This window comes from Mustela erminea, chromosome 19, assembly GCF_009829155.1.
Source record: "Mustela erminea isolate mMusErm1 chromosome 19, mMusErm1.Pri, whole genome shotgun sequence".
In the NCBI taxonomy this organism is placed as follows: Eukaryota; Metazoa; Chordata; class Mammalia; order Carnivora; family Mustelidae; genus Mustela; species Mustela erminea.
In genome coordinates this window covers 26,345,308-26,368,498 of record NC_045632.1, presented here as the reverse complement: position 1 = coordinate 26,368,498, position 23,191 = coordinate 26,345,308, and the positions used below count along the sequence as shown (strand labels likewise).

The 23,191-nt window shown below is 44.1% G+C and overlaps 1 protein-coding gene across 8 annotated transcripts in view; it reads left to right on the top strand.

The window, feature by feature from the left end:
• The window catches only part of ABCC12 (ATP binding cassette subfamily C member 12), an 87,610-nt gene extending 77,907 nt beyond the window's left edge, over nt 1–9,703 (top strand). For 4 of the 8 annotated variants that reach the window (XM_032326261.1, XM_032326256.1, XM_032326258.1 and 1 more), the window contains 7 exons: nt 1,508–1,597; nt 3,851–4,040; nt 4,556–4,715; nt 5,712–5,790; nt 6,819–6,932; nt 8,547–8,711; nt 8,816–9,703. In XM_032326261.1, coding sequence (XP_032182152.1) covers nt 1,508–1,597; nt 3,851–4,040; nt 4,556–4,715; nt 5,712–5,790; nt 6,819–6,932; nt 8,547–8,711; nt 8,816–8,908 — 891 coding nt within the window. In that variant the 3' untranslated portion in view covers nt 8,909–9,703. Of the gene's footprint in view, nt 1–1,507; nt 1,598–3,850; nt 4,041–4,555; nt 4,716–5,711; nt 5,791–6,818; nt 6,933–8,546; nt 8,712–8,815 lie in introns of those variants that run through there. The other 4 variants (XM_032326260.1, XM_032326262.1, XM_032326263.1 and 1 more) reach the window with 4 other exon arrangements.
• The last annotated feature ends 13,488 nt before the right edge of the window (nt 9,704–23,191 follow it).

The window sequence follows — 23,191 nt, the reverse complement described above, 5'->3', positions numbered from 1 at the left end:
CATTTAGCCCTGGGAAACCAGCAACCCTCCTCCCCCAACAAGCAGTGCCTGGCCCACAGCCACTGCTCACCTAGAGAAGAAGACCTCATCCTGCCTTGAGCTGACTAACCTATTTTGCACCTGAGGCAGATGCTGTTGGTGCACCAACCTTCCAGGGCAGGTCAGTTGGCATCCTGCTGCTACAGGAAGGTGCTCAGTTCAAGCCCAGAGCAGGCGACAGATGTGGGGAGTTCCCCCAGTTGGAAGTGGCCCAGCAATGATTAAAGGGGGGGGGGTCAGTGGAGATGTAGCCCAGCTTTCTTAGGATAACTCAAGTGTGTTCCATACGATGTCCCAGAGCTTCCAGTGGGATCAAGTTTCAGTTTCAGTTACCCACAGCTGAACCTCTTGTGACTTACCTTCCCTTCTGTGCCCCACTTCTCCCTGCTCCTACTGGTACTTTTGGGGTCCACCTCCTGGATTAATTTCCTAGGGCTGCTGTAACAAGTTACCATAATCTAGTGGCTGAAAACCAGATAAATTTATTCTCTCACAGTTTTAAAGGTCAGAAGTCCCAAAGGTATAATAGACAGGACCTTGTTCCCTCTTAATGGTCTAGAGGACAATCTGTTCCTTGTCCCTCCCAGCTTCTGGTGGCTCTTGGCATTCCTTGGCTTGTATGTAGTTGCATCATTTCAATCTTTGCCTCTTCCTTCACATCTTCCTCTCTTTTGTGTCTTCTCCTCTGTCTCTTGGAAGGAACAATTGTCATTAGATTTAGGGTCCACGTGGGTAATCCAGGATGATCTCGCGATCCTTAATTACACTTGCAAAGATCCTTTTTTTTCAAATGAGGTAACATTCACAGTTCTCAGGGATTTGGATGTAAGCATACCTTTTAGGGGGATCACCATTCAATCTCCCTAATATATTGCTTACACTCATATTTCAGGGTTGGCTCCTGGGGGATCTTGGCCTGAGGTGGATGACCTTAGCAAGCTGCATTCCCCACTCTGAGCCTAGATTTTCTCAAGTTTGAAGCAAACAGATGGGCTTAATGGTTTTCTTCTACCTCTGATGATCTGTGGTGATTGGAGTTCAATTGCTGCTTGGCTGTGGGTAGGGTAAAGCAGAGAGGGCATAGAGGTGCAGGACCCCACCAGATGGCAGCAAGGTGGGGGGGGTGGTACCCAGCAGTTCTGTAGCCCTGGGAGATTCCAGCTCAATAGCATCTCCCTGTCGCTCAGACTAAGAGTGATAAAGTGATACTGTGGGGGGATGGTACTTGCCATCTGGATTGCCAGGGAAAATGTCATTACCCATTTGTTTCGGAATGCAGAGGAAATGTTTAAAGGCAAAATACCCCAGTATCTTCACTTCTAGGCACTTGGATGGGAATACAGGCCTACTTTCTGTGTTCCCCTGAGTGAGACTGGGGAGGAGAGGGGTACTTCACCCCAGGTGGGTGGAACGGTGGAACCCAAGGGAGGAAAGTGCTCTAACCTAGCTGCTTGCTTCTCTACAATAGCTCAGCGGACTGCTCCAAGTGTGCGTACGCACAGGGACAGAGACCCAGGCCAAATTCACCTCTGTGGAGCTGCTCAGAGAGTATATTTTGGTAAGAAATTAGTGTATGCCAGAGGAGGGCCTAGTTAACTCTGGCAGAATTTATGTAGGTGTTTGATTTTTTGACATGTGAAAGGGATCTTTTTAAAAACTGAAGTGGGACCACAACCTTCTTCTTAAAACCCATATTTACTCTAAAGTTCTTGAGGTTGAGGAAGAGATACTTTTAAAAACATTTTTTTTTCCCTCAAGGGCAGTTTCTGCACACAAAAAGAGAAATCAGTGGCTAACTTTAGTTCTAAAACTAATATTTGATTGACTGAAATTGTAAATTGCAAAAAACAATGATTGAATTCCCTAAAAGCTTTTTTAAAAGCTATTTATTTGAGAGAGAGAGAGAGCATGGGTGTGGAGCAGTAGAGGAAGAGGGAGAAAGAGAATCTCAAGCAGACTCCTTGCTGAGCAAGGAGCCTTATGTGGGGCTTGATCTCATGACCTTGAGACCATGACCCTGAGATCATGACTTTAGCTGAAACCAAGAGCTGGACACTCAACCAACTCTACCACCCAGCCACCCCTTCTCTAAAAACTTTTAAGTTCAACTTAAAAATCCTGCAATGCTTTGAGAAGAAGTCTAGATAAGTCAAGCAATCACTTTTAAGGGACTCTGAATGGCATTTGACCCCATTTACAAACTTGAACAGTTTAAAACATTTTAAATTGTATTTTAAAATTCAGCACATTCTATTCCCTTCTTAAGTATCTTGATTATCTGATTTCACAAAAAAACCTTCCAGAGGCTATATAAATCTAATAAATTACACTTATAAATACAGTAAGCTTTAAATTTGCATCCCAGTGCTGTAGATGAACAGTAAGCTTTTAACTTAAAATCATGTTTAAATAAATTATTCAATTATTCATTTTAAATTAGAATCACAAGCCCTTATGTTAGTAATATTATTATACTTAAAACACCAAATATGCAGAGTCCTTAAACTGATAATACTACCGTTACAATTTTGCTCCTTTTAAATATATATATTTTTAAATGTATTTATTTATATATTTATTTATGTATATATTATATTTATTTACTTATTTAAAAAATATATATTTTCTAATTGGGCATGGAGCCCAAGTTGAGGCTTGAACTCACAGCCCTGAGCTGAAATCAAGAGTCAGATGCTTAACAGACTGAGCCACACAGGTGCCTCAAGCTTCTCTTAAATATTTTTCTCATGAATGCTAGGTCACCTGGGGTTAAAAGTATTCACTGTCTAGAATACAGTTATTTTCTCAGCTAATTGTGGTTGCTTATCACAGATGTGGGCTGGTCAGCCACCCTACAGGGCACATGAGGGTCTTCTTATTTCTAACAGAGACCCATCACTTCAGAAGAGGCATTGGTCTTGTAACACAGTCAAGTCGCTCTACTCCTTACTTAGACTTTGCCTTTCTTGGATTCTTGGGAAACGAAAATGTCTTTTTTATGTCACTTTAAAGACCTCTGAATCTGACATTCTGCATTCCTGTCATCTTCCTACTTCAAACACCATGATGACTCCTGCGGATATTGAAATTATATCTGATTGAATTCTGCAAATCTCAAGACTTGGTCTGGATTCATCACATAGTTTCAAGGTCAAACTGCTGACCCTAGCCCAGGCACACAAGGCCCAGTAGGAGCTGTCCCTTGTAGGGACAATAGTCCTAACTCTCTGTTCACTAAGCATCAGCCACATGACTTTTCTTTCTATTCCTCAAAGTGACCAAGCTTGCCCTGGCTTCAGGGCCTCTGCACTAGCTGTCCACTTTGCCTGGAAGGCTCTGGACTCAAATCTTCTTATAGCAGGCATCTTTTTAGCATTCCAGGTCTCAGCTTGTATGCCACATCCTCATGATAACCTTCTTCGACCCTTAAGTTACTTTCACTCCACCTACCTATTTCTACCACACACATTCTATATTCCCTTTTACAGTATTGTATTTTATAGAATACAATAGAATATTGTATTGTAGATACACATATTGTGTCTATATATATCTATAATATATATAGATAAATATATTGTAGAATAGTATTCTACAATACTTTGTTTTATTGTCTTCATTTCTGATTTCATTTCTTGTGTATCATCTGAGTTCCCCACCGGAATGTAAGTTCTTGACTAAGTTTATTGGTCTAGCTCACAACCATGAACACCAGTACCTAGAATGGTGGGAATGAATGAATGAATGAATGAATGAAATGGATGGGAAAGCAAATGGTTATGAACCTGTCATTGGTCACTCTGCTTTTCAGACCTGTGTTCCTGAATTCACTCACCCCCTCAAAGTGGAGGCTTGTCCCCATGACTGGCCCAGCCGTGGGGAGATAACATTCAGAGACTATCAGATGAGATACAGAGACAACACTCCCCTGGTTCTTGACGGGCTGAACTTGGTCATTCAAAGTGGGCAGACAGTTGGGATCGTTGGAAGAACAGGTTCTGGTAAGGATCAGCTCTGACTGTGATTTTTTCAAGTTGTTTTCTTTGCATTTCTACTGCGCGTGCTGGTTAAGCCACACCAGAGGGTGAGGTGTGTGTGTGTGTGTGTGTGTGTGTGTCCAAACACGTGCATGCACAACTGTGTGTGTGCGCGCGCCACGGATTGGCTGGTTTTTTTCCTCCCCCTCAAATCTTTTTACTGTAAATTAGGATTTCAGGTTGAATGGGTGTGTGGAGTTGGAAACAAACACACATCGGTTTTTGAAGTAATTAAATGAGAATCATTCTTGTGAAACAAGGCCCCCAGGATGAGTCCTGTGTTAAGAGCCCCTGTAGGGATGAGAAGGTTAACTGCGTCAGGGCAGCAGATTGCTCCCACAGAGTGAGGCCTTTCTGTCTGCGTGGTCATCTGCATGGAGCCATTTTATTGCATCACAAATTCCCTTGATAAGATTCTTGGATATGATGGAAGTGCAAACTGATGTTTGATCTGCTGTTATTGCTTGTATTGTTCCCAGGAAAGTCATCATTGGGAATGGCTCTGTTTCGTCTAGTGGAGCCCGCCGGCGGGACGATCTTCATTGATGAGGTGGATATCTGCACGATTGGTTTGGAAGACCTCAGAACCAAGCTGACCGTGATCCCCCAGGATCCTGTCCTGTTTGTAGGTACAGTAAGGTAGCTGTTTTTGATCGTCATGCATTCCTATTTTTTGGATAGGAAAAGCAGACCAGTTAGGAACTTTGTGAAGTGCCCACAGTGGGGATGAGGGAACCAGCATCACGAGGCACTGATAGTACCTGCTCCTCAGTCAAGCTTTGGGAGGAGCCAAGGACATGAACATTACCTGTATCTTATGAGCTACACCACCAATAAGCAAGAAGCTTACACATAGGGTGAGCAGATATCCCAGTTGGCCTGGAGAGCCCCGGTTTATGCTTGTGTCTCAGCATCCTATCACGTTTAGCAACGGCCACTCTCAAAAGAAGCCAGTTTGTGAAATAAAGTAAGTGGTCACCCTATGCATGTAACCATCCATAGGGAAGTGCATCGATTTATTCCCACGGAGTTGTTCAAGTATAAGAACAGTAGGTTGCAACTTCTGCAGGGCTCAAGGTCCGATATTAAGGGACAAGGAGAAAACCAGTTTCTCATTCAGTCCAGTGCAAGGGCTGCCCCTCTGATGTGAGGGATATTTGTCCCCCTGAGCACCCAATCAAGTAGTATGCTAGACGCACACCCAGCCAGTGGGATAGCCACCTTGTGCAAGTGCCTGGGAGCTGCAGCTGTACGTCTTATTTCTGAAGGTGGACTGAACGTAATGCCAGAGTGAATCCCCACCCCTCCACCTCCACCAAGAATTTGCAGAGGGCCAAATGCATTCTGCCACACATGGCCATTGTGAGGACCAAATCAATGTGTCTTCCTGAGTACTTACTCAGTACTATCTCACCTGCCTTGGTGGTCTCTAGTCCATCACTGAGCTGAGGGTTCTTGCTCTCTTGGCCTGAGATTGGTCATTTTATGGACCATTGTCCTGGCTAAACACTGCTTTTGGAGGCATGGGGGTCAACACACACCACCTCTTACTCTCTCCCATATGCTGCAGAAAACATGCTCCCCCGCTCATGTCTTCCTCAGAAATCCAGCTCCCTGCTCTTTCCTTTATTTCAGGTACAACTTGGATCCCTTTGAGAGCCACTCGGATGAGATGATCTGGCAGGTTCTGGAGAGGACATTCATGAGAGACACAGTAGGTCTCTGGGGCTCTCCAGGATGAACCTGTTTCCCAGCACTAGGACCCCAGATACCTGGCCCAGGTTTGAACTGGACAAGCACTGGGCCAGCATTTGGCCAAGCTTATTTGTTGGCATCATATATGTCAATAGAACGTGATCCTTATTTACTCTCTGTTGTTAAAAGCAACAATAGATAACATGTATTAGGCCTCTGCAGTGGTCCAGTCAAGAGCTCTGCATGCATTATCTCATTTGGTCCTGTCCTGACTACAGCCCTCTGAGGTTGGGACTCCTATCCCGGTTTTTAGAGGTACAGAAATGAAGACTTAGGGAAGAAACATGTGTAAGCTAGTAAGTGGCAGAATGGAAACTTCAACCCAAGTGGATATGACTCTAGAGCAGATGGGGCATCCTGCTGCTCTGCCAATAGTGTCATTTGCTTCTGGGAACAGAGATGCCAAAGGAAGGCGAGGGGGCATGGCATGCTCCAGGAATGGCAAATATGGCCATGTCCTGTGAGATGGGGTCCTGTCCTATAAAAGCTGCAACAAGAGTGAGCAGGTGAGCGTGGCCACCTCTGCAGCACAGAGGGGATTGTTTCCACCAAGACTCGGTACCAAGGTGAGCCTTCCCCAGTGCCACTATGACTGTATAAATCAGACAATGTCTTACCTTTCTTTGATGACTAGAAAGCTCTCCTATCCAATGTCTATTCTCTCCGTGGAAATGGGGACCCTGGAAGCCATTTACACTTCGTTTGTGTTTCTCTGGAGCCATATGTGCACCATTTGTCCTCTTTTGGCAAGGTGTCTACGGGGCTCTATGAATCATACCGTGATTTTAAATTATTAATGTCTGCCTACTCCCTGGTCTTTCCCTGGTGCCTGTTTGCAATGTTGAAATGATTGTTGTTTTGTACTTTCTTTTCCTCGGTAAAATAAAGCCAGCTGATGAATGCATGAGCAGGGGGCAATCAATACAGACGATGCTGGACAATTTTATAGATCATCAGCATAAATGTGGCATTTTCTGTGTTTTATAGATAATGAAACTCCCGGAAAAATTACAGGCAGAAGTCACAGAAAATGGAGAAAACTTCTCAGTAGGGGAACGTCAGCTGCTTTGTATGGCCCGTGCGCTTCTCCGTAATTCAAAAGTAAGGAAACAGCACGGAAAATGGATTGGTCAAATTTTGGATATTTCCCGCAGCGCCACTCAGTCCAGGAGGTAGAGCCCCGCGTTTGTCTTTCAGCAAAGAGAGAACAATTGAGCCATTTAAAAACCGATCACTTTCTTTTAAGACAGAGTTGTAAGGGGTAAAAATTGAAAAATAACAGCCATTTACAGCAATAGCACTTGCTTCCCTTGGGCCTCCCCCTGGGAAGCCTTGCTTAGGTATTCTCTCTGTCTTCCTAAGCGGTTTGAGTGTAAGAAATCTGCCTCTCAACTCCTTTTTGCCTTGTCCCTGAACAATTCTGAGGCCTGATAAACAATACCCAGCATGCTAAAGAACACCTTCAGAATGCTAAGAAATGAGAACTGTAGAATTTGTACTCATTTTTCTTAGGGACTTAGTCATCCTTGGTTACCGATTTCAAGGAACGCGTTGCCTTTGCTTTAGAAATCCCATTCTCTCAACCCTGATCAAAGTATAACTCACTAGGTGTATTGTGTAGATGTCCTAATGTCAGGAGTGGCAGCCAGCTCTAGCACATGTTCTGTGCTGACTGAGGCACTATGCACTGCGAAGCGGTTTGTGCGTCGTGTTGGCTTTGCATTTCATGCTCAGAAGAAGGTATAACCCCCTTTTACAGATGAGGATATGGAGTCTTGGAGCAAGTTAAGTAATTTAACCAAGGTCAAGCTGAGTTAGAGCTGAGCTCAGGCCCTCTGACTTGCAAACCTGCATTGCAGTTGACAGAACAGTGCCCTCCTCCTCCAAAGATGTCCACGTCCTGATAACCAGGACCTGTGAATGTACCACCTTACCTGAGAGAAAGGGGGTTTGCAAGTGTAATTAAGTTGACGATTCTGAGGTGAGGAGATCCTCCTGGATTACTTGGGTGGGCCTAGTAAAATCATGCAGCTCTGAGTAAGAGGGAGGCTAAAGAATCAGAAAGAGAAGAAGAGATGTGACCAATGGAAGTAGCCATTAGAGCAATGCCAGGAAGGTAGCACGAGCCAAGGAACACAAGCAGCCCAGAGCAGCTGGCACAGGCAAGGGAACAGTTTGTCCCTAGAGCCTACAAAAGGAATGCAGCCCTGGCAATACCTTTACTTTAGGCTCTCTGACTTCCAGCTCTGCAAGACACTAAATTTGTGTTGTTTTTAAGCCTCTAAGTTTGTGCTGATTTGTTAGAGCTGTGACGGGAAACAAATACAAATTATTATAGCTCATGCTGATTCATGTTAGCACAGTAGATAAAGCCTCCTACCAGTTTGTAAGATTACAATAAACCATTTACAAAGAGAAGTAAATCATATATCACCTTATTCTTTTAGTCAGTCCCTCTGACTGAGGAGACGGAGATGGTGTGAACTGACTTTTATTTTCCTGTTATTTTTTTTAAATGTTTGAGAGGACACACAGCTCCTGATTTTTCAGCCCTTCTCCTTCTCCTCCTCCTTATTCTTTTTAAATAAGTAGAGCTAAGACCGGGCATTTCCCTCTGACACAGTTTTGGCTTAATGTGACTTATACAGAATTTGGCTTAATGTGACTTATAATGTGACTTATACTTATAATGGCTTAATGTGCCCTCCTCAACAGATCATTCTCCTTGATGAAGCCACTGCCTCCATGGACTCCAAGACTGACACCCTTGTTCAGAGCACCATCAAAGATGCCTTCAAAGGCTGCACAGTACTGACCATAGCCCACCGCCTCAACACAGTTCTCAACTGTGACCTTGTCCTGGTCATGGAAAATGGGAAGGTACAGGAAGTTGTTGGCGTAACCTCCCCAGAGGTTTCAGTGGTTTGGATTCTAGGTGAGTGTATATTTTCTGCCCATTTCAGATCTTCTTCTCTGACTTTCAGGTGGTCGAGTTTGACAAGCCTGAAGTCCTTGCTGAGAAGCCAGATTCTGCATTTGCGATGTTACTAGCCGCAGAAAACAAAGTTCGACTGTAGAAGTCCCTGAGGGGGCCACATCCCTTGACTTTAGAGGATGCTTCAGTTGAGTTGGAAGGACCTTCAGGAGAAGGGCCTGCCATTTCCACAGGCAACACTGGCCCTCCGTCCCTCCCACCCCTGACATACAGGCTGAGCTGAGGCAGAGGTTGCTGTCCTGCCTTACCCAGCCCATGCCTCCCGACCTCATTTGGCGCGCTTGGGGTTAGTTCTGGGTGGTGAACTGAGGCAGAAAAAGCTAATGGATTAAAAAACTGCCCCCACCTCCTAAAACCCCAAGGCCCCCATCAATGTATTCCCATCAATACCACCTCAGTGCCTGAGAATGGAAACACTAACTTCCAGTGAAATCCGATCAAATAGAATAGGAAAATGCCTAAGGATGGAATTTGTAAAAGGTTTATTGCCTTGTTACCAGAAGGGAAAAGAGCAGAGTTTCCTTTCCATTGAAGTCCTATCCACATCTATTTTGAGTGTGTGACAAGCAGTAACTACACTGATCTGTAGCATGAAAGATTGATTACAGTGTTTGATGGAAAAAAATTTTTTTTAAAAATCATATTATATGTTCCATTTGATCTATTAGAATAACGAGGAAAACAAAAGGTTGGAGTTTCTCTGTAAAAGACATTTTTATATCTCCTATATTGGTCATTAAAATGCAGTAGGAATTTAAACTACCCTGAAATGTTGCCTTGCAATTATTTTACTGAAGACTTTCCACTTTCTGTAATTCTTCCTCTCACAGACCCTCACTGCTTTCTGTGGTGACTCGGTAATAAACCCCCCACAGCATTCCCCAAATAAAAAGCTTGCTTTCCAACTTCAAGGTTTGCTCTGTCAGAAGCAAGAAAGATATGTGTCCGATAGCCCAGGAGTGAGTGCTGTTAATTCATGGTAACATCTGGAGGAAAAGAAAAAGAAAAAAGAAAAGAAGAGAAAAGAGAAGAGAAGAGAAGAAAAATATCCAAAGGGTTCTTGTGCAATGTTTGCCAAGGGCACACATACAGTCTCTTTGTCTTCTTTTACCTTTGAAGTCACCAGTGATGTTTTGGTGAGGTTTTCTGGACTCACCTCCCAGCCGCCAGTCTGAGCTCTAGACGTGGCACAAGGCAGTGATGGCCAGTACATCTTATATTTGATATCTCCCATGCACCTCCCCTTCTTTTTTTTTTTTTTTTTAAAGATTTTATTTATTTATCAGAGAGAGAGATGGGGAGAGAGCGAGCACAGGCAGACAGAATGGCAGGCAGAGGCAGAGGGAGAAGCAGGCTCCCTGCTGAGCAAGGAGCCCGATGCGGGACTCGATCCCAGGACGCTGGGATCATGACCTGAGCCGAAGGCAGCTGCTTAACCAACTGAGCCACTCAGGCGTCCCGCACCTCCCCTTCTTAGTCTTGGTCACAAACGCCTCCCCATCCTTTTAAACATGTCTGGCAACATGAGCACTCAAGAATAAGTGGCACGAGTGTGTGAGGTTAATAACTTAGCTACAGATGCACAGGAAGGAGAGACAGAGGGAGCATTTGAATCCTAACCAGGCTGACCTTAGGAGCCCTGCTCCTAACCCCTCTGCAACAGCCACTCGTGTCCCTTCCCCTTGGCCTTTAGCAGGGACAGTGATGACTATAAGCACTGCATATCGGGGAGAGTGATTTCTGGAAGAGTGGCTCTTGTTTTCATGTATAATGACACAGAACAGTCTTAGTGAGCCCCCCACCACCCACACCTTACTGTTGCTGAAAAGTCCCCAGGGAAAGACTATGCTGAATAATAGTAACCAACATTTATCCAGTAGTCCTCAAACCACAGGCTTAGTTATTGAATCCTCATCATATTCCCACGGGGAGGCACCAGTGTTATATTACAGATGAAGAAACTGAGGGTCAGAGAGCAATGTGACCCATGTCACACAGTTAGTGAAATCTTAACCCAGGCAGGTCAACTCTAAAATGTGTGTTTTTCAGTCCATTTAATACAGCTGGGAACCGAGATTCTCCAGGTGAGAAGGAGCCCAGTGTTAAGTGTTGTAAAGCCTACATATTTGTCAGCATAGACTCAGTTATGCTGTGGTAACAAACAGCCCCTGATCTCAGGGGTGTATTCCCTATGTTTGTGACCTGTCCATCATGGGTCAGTTGTGCCTGTACTTTTTATCCTCTTCACTCTGTGGTGCAGGCTGGCAGAGCAACCTCTGCCTAGCACATCACTAATCTTGTGGCAGAGGGCAGACACACGTGACAATCAAAAGTGACACGTGCCATGTTCCATGGGCAAAGCAAGTCCTGTGGCCACTCCTGAGCTCAACAGTAGGGAGGGGCACCACAAACACATAGTGGAATTTGTCCCTTCAGGGAGTGTATAATCCACCTCTTGGAGGGGCAGCATGTATTCTGAATAACACTACAACCTACCACAGCTTGAATTTGGGTCTTGGTTTTGCCACTGAGTAGCTGTGTGATCTGGGGAAATTAGCTTGCCCTCTCTGAGCCTCCATTCCCTCATCTGTAAAATTTGGGGTTTGGACTGAGTGTTCTTTCCAGTCCTGACTTAACTATGAGAGGAGAAAAAAAGGAGGATATGAAAGCACTTTCCAAAGAGTAAAATCTAGACTTTTAGGAGAATTACAATAAACCCTAACTGTAATAAAAAAAAAATTTTGGTAAAGATTATATTTTTAAAATAAGTTGAACAAAGTTTAACCAAGTTCTGAATCTTCACGCCTCCTTTGATGCTCTTTGCATGTAAGAACATCTTTGAAATTTTAGTCTCACTTTATTTTGGTGGCCCAGTTCTACTGTGCTCTGTTCATCTGCTTACCCGTGGAGTGATCTTCTGTGAATTAGAACCTCTTGAATATCCTTTCTTGGGTGCAGAGAATAAACCACTTACAAAAACTACTATTATAAATTATTAACAAATTGCCTGTGATATGTTTCCCTGTTAGTTGGGTCCTGAAGCTAATTGTGAAATGGCTGATCTGGAATAGGGTGGGCAAACCATAGCCTGTAGGTCAAAACCAGCCTGCCACCTGTCTTTATAAATAAAGTTTTATTGGAACATGGCCATTCTCATTTGTTAAAGCATTACTATGGCTGTTTTCACATTCCAATGGCAGAGCTCAGTTTTTGCAACCAAATGCATGTCTTCTAAGCCAACAATATTTATTAACCTGGCCCTTGACAGAAAATTCTGATCACCCCTGGTTTAGGCATTTGTACGTGATACAATTCAGGTTAATGAGATGTGATAGGGAAGTCAACTGGGTTTTGGGGGGCAGGTTCTGGAAAGCATTCTCTCCTATTGCCTCGTGTGTTTATGGTGTCTGAAGCTGTGGCAGCTCTCTTATGACCACAGAGGAAGTGGAGAGATGAACAGAGCACAGGTCCTTGTTTACAACTTTGATCCACTGGCTTACCAACTCTGCCTTCATTTTACCTCTTATTGTTCCAGAAGATGCCTTTTCTTTATTATTCAAACCAGCTTGATTTGGCTTGTTGTTACTTGCAACCCACAACATCATAAACAATGCAGAGGACAGTGATGTTTTCCTTCCTGGGACATCGCTGATTCTGACTCAAGGGAAAGAGAATCTGGGTCCCTGTCTTGGGATTCACGCCTGTCTTCCTTTAGATGTGGCCCAAATGAGCATTAGGTCATATCTAAGCCAGGAGGAGTTTCCAATTCACATCTCCCCCTGAAAATTCATGCCATTTATGAATATTGCCCTCAACTTTCCTCCCTGCTGCTTAAGATCAGAAAGACTCAGGAAGAACTCACAGAGTTTGTTCTTGCTATTCGAGTGAACAGATCTGAAATTGGCCCAGAATTGCTGGTAAAAATGTGAAATATTCTCTGCTAAGAGTTGGAATCGCTTTGGCCAGAACAGCATGATTTAAAATGAATTGAAAAGCACAGGAGGTCAGTTTGGGGTCAAATGGACGATCAAAGAAATCACTTTTCTTTTGGCCCTGTGTAGAAGGTCACCTCTGGGTGAGGCTAAATCGGGCACTAAAACCTTCAAATAAATGCTGATTTCCATAGAGAAGGTCTGCCTGACTTCACAATGTGCCTGTTCATAGCTCCTACTGAAAAGCTTTCTCTCTGGTGGGACCGGCATTAAAGGGCCAGGCTGAGTCTGTTTTTAGGGTTTCAGCACAAAGCATGGCAGCATGATCTGTACCCTCAACTCCGGGAGCCCCTGGAGCTCTGTGCCTCCATCACCTGGCAAAAAAATTACACCCAAAGGAAATTAATTTTGGTTTTACACTTCTTTAAAACATTGTTTTATTATGTTAAAATACATATAAAATATACCATTTTAACTATTTTCAAGTGTGGGACTCAGTGACATTTAAGTACACTCACATTGTTGTGCAAACATCCCCACCACCCATCTCCAAAACTTTCTCATCTCCCCAAACTGAGAATTTACCTATTGAACAATAACTTCCCATTCCACCCTCCCCCAACTCTCTGGTAGCCACCATTTTACTTTCCATCTCTGTGAATTTGACTACTCTAGGTGCATCATAAAAGTGGAATCATACAATGTCTTCTTGTGACTGGAAGAATTCTTTTAGCATAATGTCCTCAAGGTACATGTCCGACACCATTCCTTTTTAAGACTATTCTAGTAAGTGTGAAGTGGTATCTCTTTGTGGTTTTGATTTGTCCCTAATATTTAGTGATGCGGAACATCTTTTCGTGTGCTTATTGGCCTTGCATTTCTTTAAAGGAAATTTACATGACATGTAAAAATCTTAACAGAAGAGACAGTGTTCTACCATTTTGCAAAGTTACTTTGATACAGAATGTTGTGTGGATGGTCTGAGTCAGAATCTGGACAGGAATTTAGAGAATACAATTATTAACTATGAGCTAAGCACCTGATATACTTCATATCATTAAGTCTTTAAAACAGCACGGGGTAGAAATGATTCTTCCTCTTTGCTTGGGGAAATTATGCAATTTGCCCAAGGTTACCTAGATGGTAAGTAAGGGAAAGCCCAGAGCCTACTCTTTCAGCCCAATCCCTTCACTTCACAGATTAGAAAACTAAGGCAAACAAAGCCTAAAACTGGTCTAACTCATCTAGAAAGTTACAGGAGAGAATTAGTATCCTGAACTTCAACTAGTGTTATACCGATGACTTCACATTGATTGATGCATAGACTGTTTTCCAAAAGGTCAGTGGTGGCCCAGTTCTGTAATTTGAGTCATAAAATAAGTAAAAGACAATAGTACTTTCTTCCAGGTAGCTTATAGTATTACTGGAGATATGACTTAAAAGTGCCAAAGAGAATACCATTACATGATGGAGGAGAGAGTGTAAGGTTAGATGTAAGCTCATTCATTCATCCTTTCACTCATTCATTCACTCATTCATTTATCTGATTCTTCACTCTTATGATCCATCCTTCCATTTAAAAGAGGGAGAGATGAATGAAGATTGGCACAGATGAAGATGATTCTGGAAACCACCAATGGCTCTTATAGGACAAGAAGGGTCTGTGAATATGATCCTGTTTGAGGAAATCATCTAGAGACCCAGAGTTAAGGATTAGCTTGGTTGAGGGAGACAGCAGGCAACTGTCTAACTAGGGCTGACAACTGTTTGGAAAATTGTCAGGTACTTCACTGTCTGCATTTCCAAACACAGTTGGAGACCACCAATGGCTTGGATACAATTGGTGATGGGAGAACAGTTTGTTGTAGAAACAATTAGGGCAGCACTGGGAAGAACCATTAGCAGTCATGGGAGTCTGGCCAAGGAAAAGCAGGGCTTCTGATAATCCCACTGCAGCAGAGCCAATAAGCTATGGGGGACAGAAACTGGTTGGTTCCAACACATCACCCCCTTCCCCAGGGCAGGTTGGGCATCCTGAGGAGAAACTGCCAGTGTGGCACACAAGGGCCACATTTGCTGGTCCATAACATGCACTCTGCCCCCACCAACAGGAAGCTCTTTCTCAGGCATGCAGTAGAAAGCCAAGTTCCTTCTGCTGCATCCATTTCAATTGTGTGCCTCTTTGCATTTTCAACTGGTAAATCAGAGATCATCTGCACAGCAGGATCATTTCGGAAATGATGAGGCCACTCTGCAGAGAGCACATTTGGCTTGGCAGCCAAAGGGGTTCTTTGGGAAGTGGTCATAATGGTGCTACCACACTAATCAAATTCCTCCATTTTCTCCGACGAGGGGATTTTAGAGCCAAGTCTCACTCTAAGCAAACACAACATGTTAATATCTGAATTGACCAACTGAGGACAGGGACATGCGGTATAGAGAAGCCTAAGCTTTAGGATTCTAGGAAGGGTAGTTAGTACTCTGCGCACGTCCCTCTTGTTTGTTTCAGTGTGATTTGGTCAGTGCCTTTAACTCTTCTTCCCAGGATTGCCTTGGACTACTGGAGCCCTCATGAGGAAAACCAGAAAAGCCTAGAATCAAATCCATCATTTCAAGTCTCTAGCACCTGTTGGGAGACCACCACCCACTCTATTCTTAGTCCAGGATCTAGGCAGTTCAGGCTGACCCCAGCAATTGCTCTGGGGTTAGTCTGGGAACCCAGACCAGGCTGATATGAGTCACATCTCCATGGTGCTCTGAGAGATTTGAGTTGGGCACATGACCCAAGTTGGGCCAGTCAAGGTAAAACCCCGAAACTAAAGGGTAAACAGGGAGTTCTCCTTCTTAGATGGTGAGGTCCATAGATCTCTTTAGCTTAAAGATTCCAAATGCCATTTTCAATATTGCAAGGACAGTGTCTTCCCGAGAGTGAAGCCAGTATAGAAGAAAGCAGAGCCCAGATAAGGAGAAAATGTTACTGTGGGCCCTGGGTATTACTTATCTGCTCTGAGGTAGCACAGTCCCTATTGGTGGATTGGCTGTTGATGGCCTACCTAGGTTGCTGACTTCTGTTATCCTCAGAGCTTCCTAACCCACTAAAGACCCAAATGCCCCACTGTGTCAGAGCTGTGCTGTTTCATGCCCTACGTGGGAAGAAGGCCCTCACCAGATGGCCCCACTCCAGTCCATGGGGAAAGACTAGGAGCTAGTTGCTCTTCCAGATGAAGGCCTTCCTTGCATAGACCACCTCCTGCAATCAGTCTTCGAATCTGGGAGGTCCCTCTGCTACCCTGTCCTATAAGCATCTTGAAACATATAAATAATAAAACACTTATTTAATGCTTGCCATGTGCCAGACGCTGTTTCACAAGTTTTGCCTGACAACCTCATTTACTTCTCACAAGAGCTCGATGAGCACATGTGGTTGTTATCCACATTTTACTGAAGCATAGGCAGGCTGAGTTACTTGCCCAGGGATCTTGCATTTTTAAAGTATCTTTAAGTTCTTAAAATGATTTCACATCTTTAACCTACTTTATTATCACAATAGTCTCCAGAACTGGGATTTTTATTCCTCATTTAGATTTTTTTTTTTTAAAGCATAAAAAGTTGAGATAAATTGCCAATGGTCAAGCTATGACTCTTAAGTCAGCATTCATTCACAAAACCACAGAAGCTCATACTTGGGAGGGACTACTAAAGACACCCAATTCTGACTGTCCCATCTAATGGGAGGGGAAAGAAAGGCTCGAAGGACAGAGAGGTTTGCCTAAATGCAGGTTGGTGTCTGGAGTCTAATCTCCCAGTTCTTTTTTTTTTTTTTTAAATATATTTATTTATTTATTTGACAGACAGAGATCACAAGTAGGCAGAGAAGCAGGCAGAGAGAGGAGGGGAAGCAGGCTCCCTGCTGAGCAGAGAGCCTGATGTGGGGCTTGATCCCAGGACCGTGGGATCATGGCCTGAGCTGAAGGCAGAGGCTTTAACCCACTGAGCCACCCAGGTGCCCCTCTCCCAGTTCTTTTATTTTACCATGCTCCTTGGAGAATGTGTGACTCTATCTCTCTCTCTGCCTTTGTCTCTCTCTCTCTCTCTCACACACACACACATGCACTGACACACTGCCCCTACCCACCTTCTAAGAAACGACTCCTTTTTACCCTCACCACATCTCCCTACCCAGAATGGCCACCCTCTACATTCAGAAGAAAGAGAGGGTCTGTGCTAGTCCCAGTCCCTCTGATGAGCTAGACCCAAATAGCTTTATTTCCCTCAGGAAGTGTCCTCAGTGTTCAAGGAACTTCCAAATTTCCCTCAATTTTTAGGGAAAGACAAGCTGAAGGGGGAAGCAAGTACATGATTAAGGGACCCCACAGACTGAGAGAGCCAAGCAGGAGGAGGATGGGAGTGAATCAGCCAAACAAGCAGGCCAGTGAGCAGCCATAGCCAGCCAGCCCCGTATCACAGTGCAAAGAAGACATGAGGGAGACAGCCAGGGAGGGTTCATAGTCAAAAGGAAAAACCCAAACAAATGAAAACTATCAAGTGCCCTTGAGAGGTAATGAAGAAAGTGGATCAGTAGAGGCAAGGCAAACTCCCACTGCTAGCCAAGCTCTTTCCTTTCCCTTCCAAAAAGCTAACATGTGTGGATTGATGGATATCTCCCGAGTCGGAGTCAGCAGCACAAGTAGAATTAATGAGGGCAATAGCATGGAAATGCATTGTATTAATAGACCCAAGCAGAAAACAGATTCAAATGACTTTCATAAATGAGTTCAGCTCACAACAGAAAGAAGATGCAGAGCACAATAAAAGGTGGGGGAGGGGCTACAGGAGAGGTGGGAAGACTTTGAAAATGATTACCAAAAGTTATTTACTTGAAGCCCTTGGTGACAGCAACTCAAGAGATGAGCTATCTGATTAAACGTCAATATGAGAGCATGGCAGTACTCAAGGTTTGGCACCAGGGAGGAGATTGAGGATAAGCAGAGGAAAATTTGAAAATCAAGAAAGTGAAGAGCATGATTCCACAAAATTGCATTTGCAACTGTGTGCAAAGTGGGGTCTATGGGGGCAGAGTTTCACTGGTCATTGACGGACGCAGTGACAGAGAAGCACTGCTCATTGGGCTTCTGGCAGCTGCATGAAGTTGGAGTTCTTCTGATGGGAATGGTGACTGTACTGGAGAAGGCCAGGGACCAGTCAGATCTGAGCAGTAGCTAGCATTTCCAAGGAAAGATGAATATAACATGAGTGTTTCAAAACAAAAACAAAAACAAAAATATCCTCCCCAAACATAAGTGTTTCCTAAGGCTTCAGTCTTCACAAGTTCTCTGTGAATTAATTGGAGCCAGGAATGGGATCTCAGACTACACCGTGTGGGTTGGTGACTTTCCCCCAGTGGTTCCTCACCTACTGAAGAAAAGGTGGTGGGGATTTTAGTTTCCACCTGTAGCAGAGTTAGTGGTCTCACCAAACATTCCATCTATGCCTCCCTAACCCTCCATTCCTGGTTCCCTTGGTATCAGGGAGAGATTTTTGCAATTCTTTCACAATTTTGGTCAATAAGCTTAAATGGAAGTACACATGTCAAAATAAACTGACCCATGGAAGAGCTAGGGAAAACCCTCTAGAAAGCTCTTCCATTGTTTTGGCCACATTCCAAATGGTGAAGCCTCTACCATCCTGGGTCCCTGAGTAAGTAGATAAAGAATTTTTCTTCTTCTTTAGGGAGGACCCTTTTCTACCACAGGCAGACCTGAATAAATCAGGTGGTATGAGTGAGAATTAAATTTCTGCCATATTAAGTATAAGATAAACCTTTGTTAGGTAGAGATCTTACTACAGTTATCATGCCCTAGCATACTAGGCCATGACTGTTACACTCTCTAATAGGCACCAATCACTATCCAAATGGATACGTGCAAAAGCTCTATGACATCAGTAAACTGTCTTAAGATTTGATTATTTCAACTCAACTAGCACTTATTGAGTATGTACTAGGTTCCAGGTATTTTCCTAGGCCCTGTGGCTACTGAGATGAACAAGACCTATGGACTTTGCATTTGTCTGGGGAGATAGATTCATGGGTATATTATAATGATGTAGTAGGAGAAGTTTTATTGCATTGTATTCCAAAGTACCATGAGGAAATCAGAGTGCTGAGTACCAGAAGCTGAGGTAGGGTAAGGGGGTCAGGAAGACTGTACAGAGGTTATGTCTGAGCTGGGCTTTGGAAGAAGTATATGGATGTATCAGGTAAAGAAGGCTCAAAGAACATGCACATCAGAGAACTCAGGAAGATTAGAACACTTCCTTTTTGCTTCTTTATTGGGCTATCTTGCCTGCTATCTATCCTTTAAGATCTTCCCAGGCATTGTTCCTTCTTGAAAGCCTTTCTCACCTCAACCCCTATCTCCCTCATCACCCACCACCGCATACACAACCCCAACCCCAGGCCAGGTTGTGTGGCTCTTCTCTTTGCTTCTGCAACATGCCAGCCCCACCAAAATAGCATTTCGTAATTCCCCACCATCTTGTTTGTCTTCCCAAGTGTGTTGGAACCTTGATGTCAGGGTCTGTCACTATATTCCAAGAGTCCAGCAGAAGGCTTACTCATCATACTAAAAAAAATTTTTTTTTGAAAAGCAAATAAAACTGGGAAAAATGAATAATCCAATCAGAAACAACTCAAGATTTCATAGCAGACCTAAGGAAATTTGGCCTCTGTCTGGCTCCAAGTTCTAGGTGTAATGGAAAGGAGGAGATCAGAGGGGAGGGATGACACAAGGCAGGAAGGTCTAGGAGAAGGTGCAGTCCAGCTGGGAAAAATCAGCTGAACCAGGAAAGGACCAATCTTTAAAAGCGAGAGAAGGGGCAGTAATTTAGTGAGGTAAGGTCATGGAGATGTCACGAGCTATTAACTTTGTTCAGTCATTAATGCACTGACTGTTGACCAGAAAAGAGCATCTCTCTTTCCTACAATTTCTGATTTCCCCAGGAACCTCTCTGGCATTCTGGAATTTCTGTTAACACACGTAAACATCTCAATGGTAAATTCAAAGTGTCACCACTGTTATTGGCATTTTCCCTGGGCTGAGATCTAAAGATCATCCTGTGTCTGGGAATCAACAGCTACTTGATAAGCCTTTGCTCTAGACAAGGTGCAGGGATAGGAGTGGGGACACCATGATAGAGCAGACCTATCTGGGATCTTGAACAGTAGTTACAGTAGATTACAATAGCTAATCTTTACAAGGTGCTGGGAAAACATCCATGTTCTACACTATCTAATAATCCCTCAAGGCCAAAGTGGGGTGTGGAGCAAACCCAGCTAATACCAGGGGTCATAGTGGCCCAGGGACTGGAGTCAGGCTGGGTTGGTGCTCACACTGGAGGCTTAGGATAAGACAGAGCCAGAAAGGCAAAAAAGCTGTTTCCTATGGACAGGAGGGATCAATATCAGGGAAGTCAACTTCTGTGCCCAAGTTCAAAAAGGAAAAAGCAGGGCCAAAATGGGAGAATTGTTGAACGTCAGAAGTCAAGAAAAGACTGAACAGGAAAAGACTAGAGGGATTGGATGGGAGGAGAGAGAAGATTCAAGACACTTAAGTCGTAAACTAGGCTGGAGGCCCCAATATCTGTTTTTATTGGTTGTTAGCCAAAGCTTTTGTAGGTGGGTGGGTTTATTTATAGGCTCAGGGTTTGGGTATACATCTGTGTAGTTCTTTAAGACATGACTCACAAAATCCAGTGCCAGGGTGGGTTAGAGGACCAGAGAAACACAATCAAGAGAAATTTCAAAGCTAGCACTCCTATCCCTGATTTAGATTTTTCAGATGTCAAGGAGGGCATGTGTTTGACCTCAGTCATTCTTAACACATTTTTGTTTTTTCTCTCATCTACTTTGCCCATGTGCTATAGCACTCCAGACTTATTATTTTCCAAGCCACCCTGAAAGTCTTCAGTCTCTCAGCCCTGACTCCCCAAGATCCCTTGTATTTTCCTCCCTCTCCCTTTTTCCAGATTCTGCACTACTGAGTCTCCAGAGCAGGCCTGCTGAGCAGTGCCCTTCTTAAAGGGTGGGGAGCAGGCTCAGCCAGAATGCTCATTAGTGGGTAAATGGTCAGGGAAGACTGGGAACTTTAATCTTTTAAATGTTATATTCCATCACATATGGGATGGATCACAAAATGCCCAATGAGAAGCCAATATTCGGTGGAGGTCTAAGGACTTGTGTGGGCTCAGACAGCACTCCTGAGTCATGGAGATTTCTTGGGAGAGTGGTGTAAAGTGTCCCAAAAAGAACATTCCAGTCCTTCTAGGCAAAAATTAAGGCTCCCACTTCAGGTCAAAATCTAGAGGATGTCTCCCTGTGCCCCTGTGATGGTTCAGACTCCAGATGTAGGTTTGACCAAGTGTTTCATGGTTGATTTCCCCCTTCACTGCTTCCACATTCTCAAGCGGCATTATTAAATGCCTGTGCTTTGATGGTAGGGCACACCTTAGATTTCCCAACTACAAAATGATCCTATTTTATAACACTGCAGGCACCGTATTGCTTGACTGCTTCTCAGTCCTGGAATCAATCCTGCTCAAGCCAAGTTGTTGAAAAAAACTCCCCAGCCATTTTCCATTCATCTCAAATGTTGAATTTCCTGACATAATTGCCCAATCCTGGGGTGTCTCTGCCTCTTCGAATCGCAGCTGGAGGAGATTGGTACCATTTCCTTATAGATAGAAGCAGAGCAGGAGGTTAGTTCCTTCACAGAAAGTGAAAATATAATTTTTTTTCACAAAGTGTGAATTTTCTAGGAATTACCCTAGTCCACACCCTGCACTTTAAGCATGAGAACAGTAATTCCAAACAGGTCTTATAACAACAGATGAACCTATTTAACAACCACGTTGGCCACCTTTTGGCAGACTGGGCTCTGTCCCTGAGGAGTCCTAATCTCAGGCATTTTTAGGTGGCTGAACATTCCCTAGTCAGCATCATTCCTGTCCTATGCAACCATCCTCAACTTCTTTCCTCTCAACAACAGGTGACAGGTGTGTGCTACCTAGGAATTAGAACAAAGCTTCCCAAAGAAGATTGTTCTCTGGAACCCTGGTCCCTAAGGTGAACTGTGAGAAAAGAGTTCATCGATTAAACACATTTGGGAAAGGCCTCAGACTATGGAGATTTACAGCGCAAGTTGGCTGTGTTTTAACTTGGGCTCCCCAAGAGCATTTACTGCGATAGACTCCTGATTCCTGGAAGATGCAGAACGAGAGTGGAGAAGTGAGTCAGGAAAGAGAAAGCAGCCCGTAAAGGATGAGTTAGAGGACCAGTTACCATTGTGAACTGAAGTTTAATCCCATTGCAGACCAGTAGACCACAGGCTTGTCATCCCATCTGAGGATGGTGCAGGAGAGCTCCATCTCTCTTTGTTTGAGGACTCCTCCTCACGAGGGTTCATTCCTCAGCACCTCTTACTTGCTTTGGCTGAGCAAAGTGGGTTCCAAGGATCACACACGACCCTCAGGGATAGAAATGTGTGCATTGACCATGGAAGTAGGGCTGGTGTGCCCTGAAGGAGGGCGAGGGAGAGATATGGGTGGATGCTGACGGTATCTGCCAAAGATCATCAATTCATACACTGTGACAAATTTTGGATAAAACTGACTCAAATACTTAATAGGTAGACATAAAATCAGAGCTGAATATAGTGCTTCACAGGCTTTTCAGCCAGGAGAATAGAAGATACTAGAGAGGTGGGGGTAGGCCTTTGAGATGTTTCCAGGCAGGGAAGCCAAACGAGCCCTTCTTTTCTGGAACGCAGTGGGCAGATCTGGCTCAGTGAATGGAATAAGTGTAGTGGCTGGACCCACCACCAAAAGGATGGAGGGAAGTGACCTTCCCAGTGCTGGACAAATTCTAGCAGCATCAGGATTCTGTTTGTGTGGGGGGTTGGGGTGGGGTAGTGGGGTTGGGTGAGGGAATATTTAGGGAGGGGACATTTGTTGGAAGGCCAGACATTAGGGCTCTGAGTTTGTGGTTTTTAAGTTTTGTTTATTTTATTTTTAGAGAGAGGGGGAGGGGGAGGGGCAGAGGGCAAAGGAGAGAGAGAATCTTAAGCAGGTTCCACATCCAGCTGGAGCCTGATGTAGGGCTCAATCTCACAAACCTGAGAATCATGACCTGAGCTGAAACGGAGAGTCAGTTGCTTACCTGACTGAGCCACCCAGGTGCCCTGAGTTTGTATTATTTTGAAGTCTTCATTTGCATTCTTCCTCTAGGATTGAAGGGCAGGAAGATTAAAAAAGCCAGGACATTTATATCTAGTTTCTCCATTTACTTAGCATCTCTAGCACTAGCTGTATCTCTCAGTGCCCCCTGGACAGAGTCAGCCGTGATTTGTTTTTTGCTGGAAGGCTCTGGCTTCTGAACT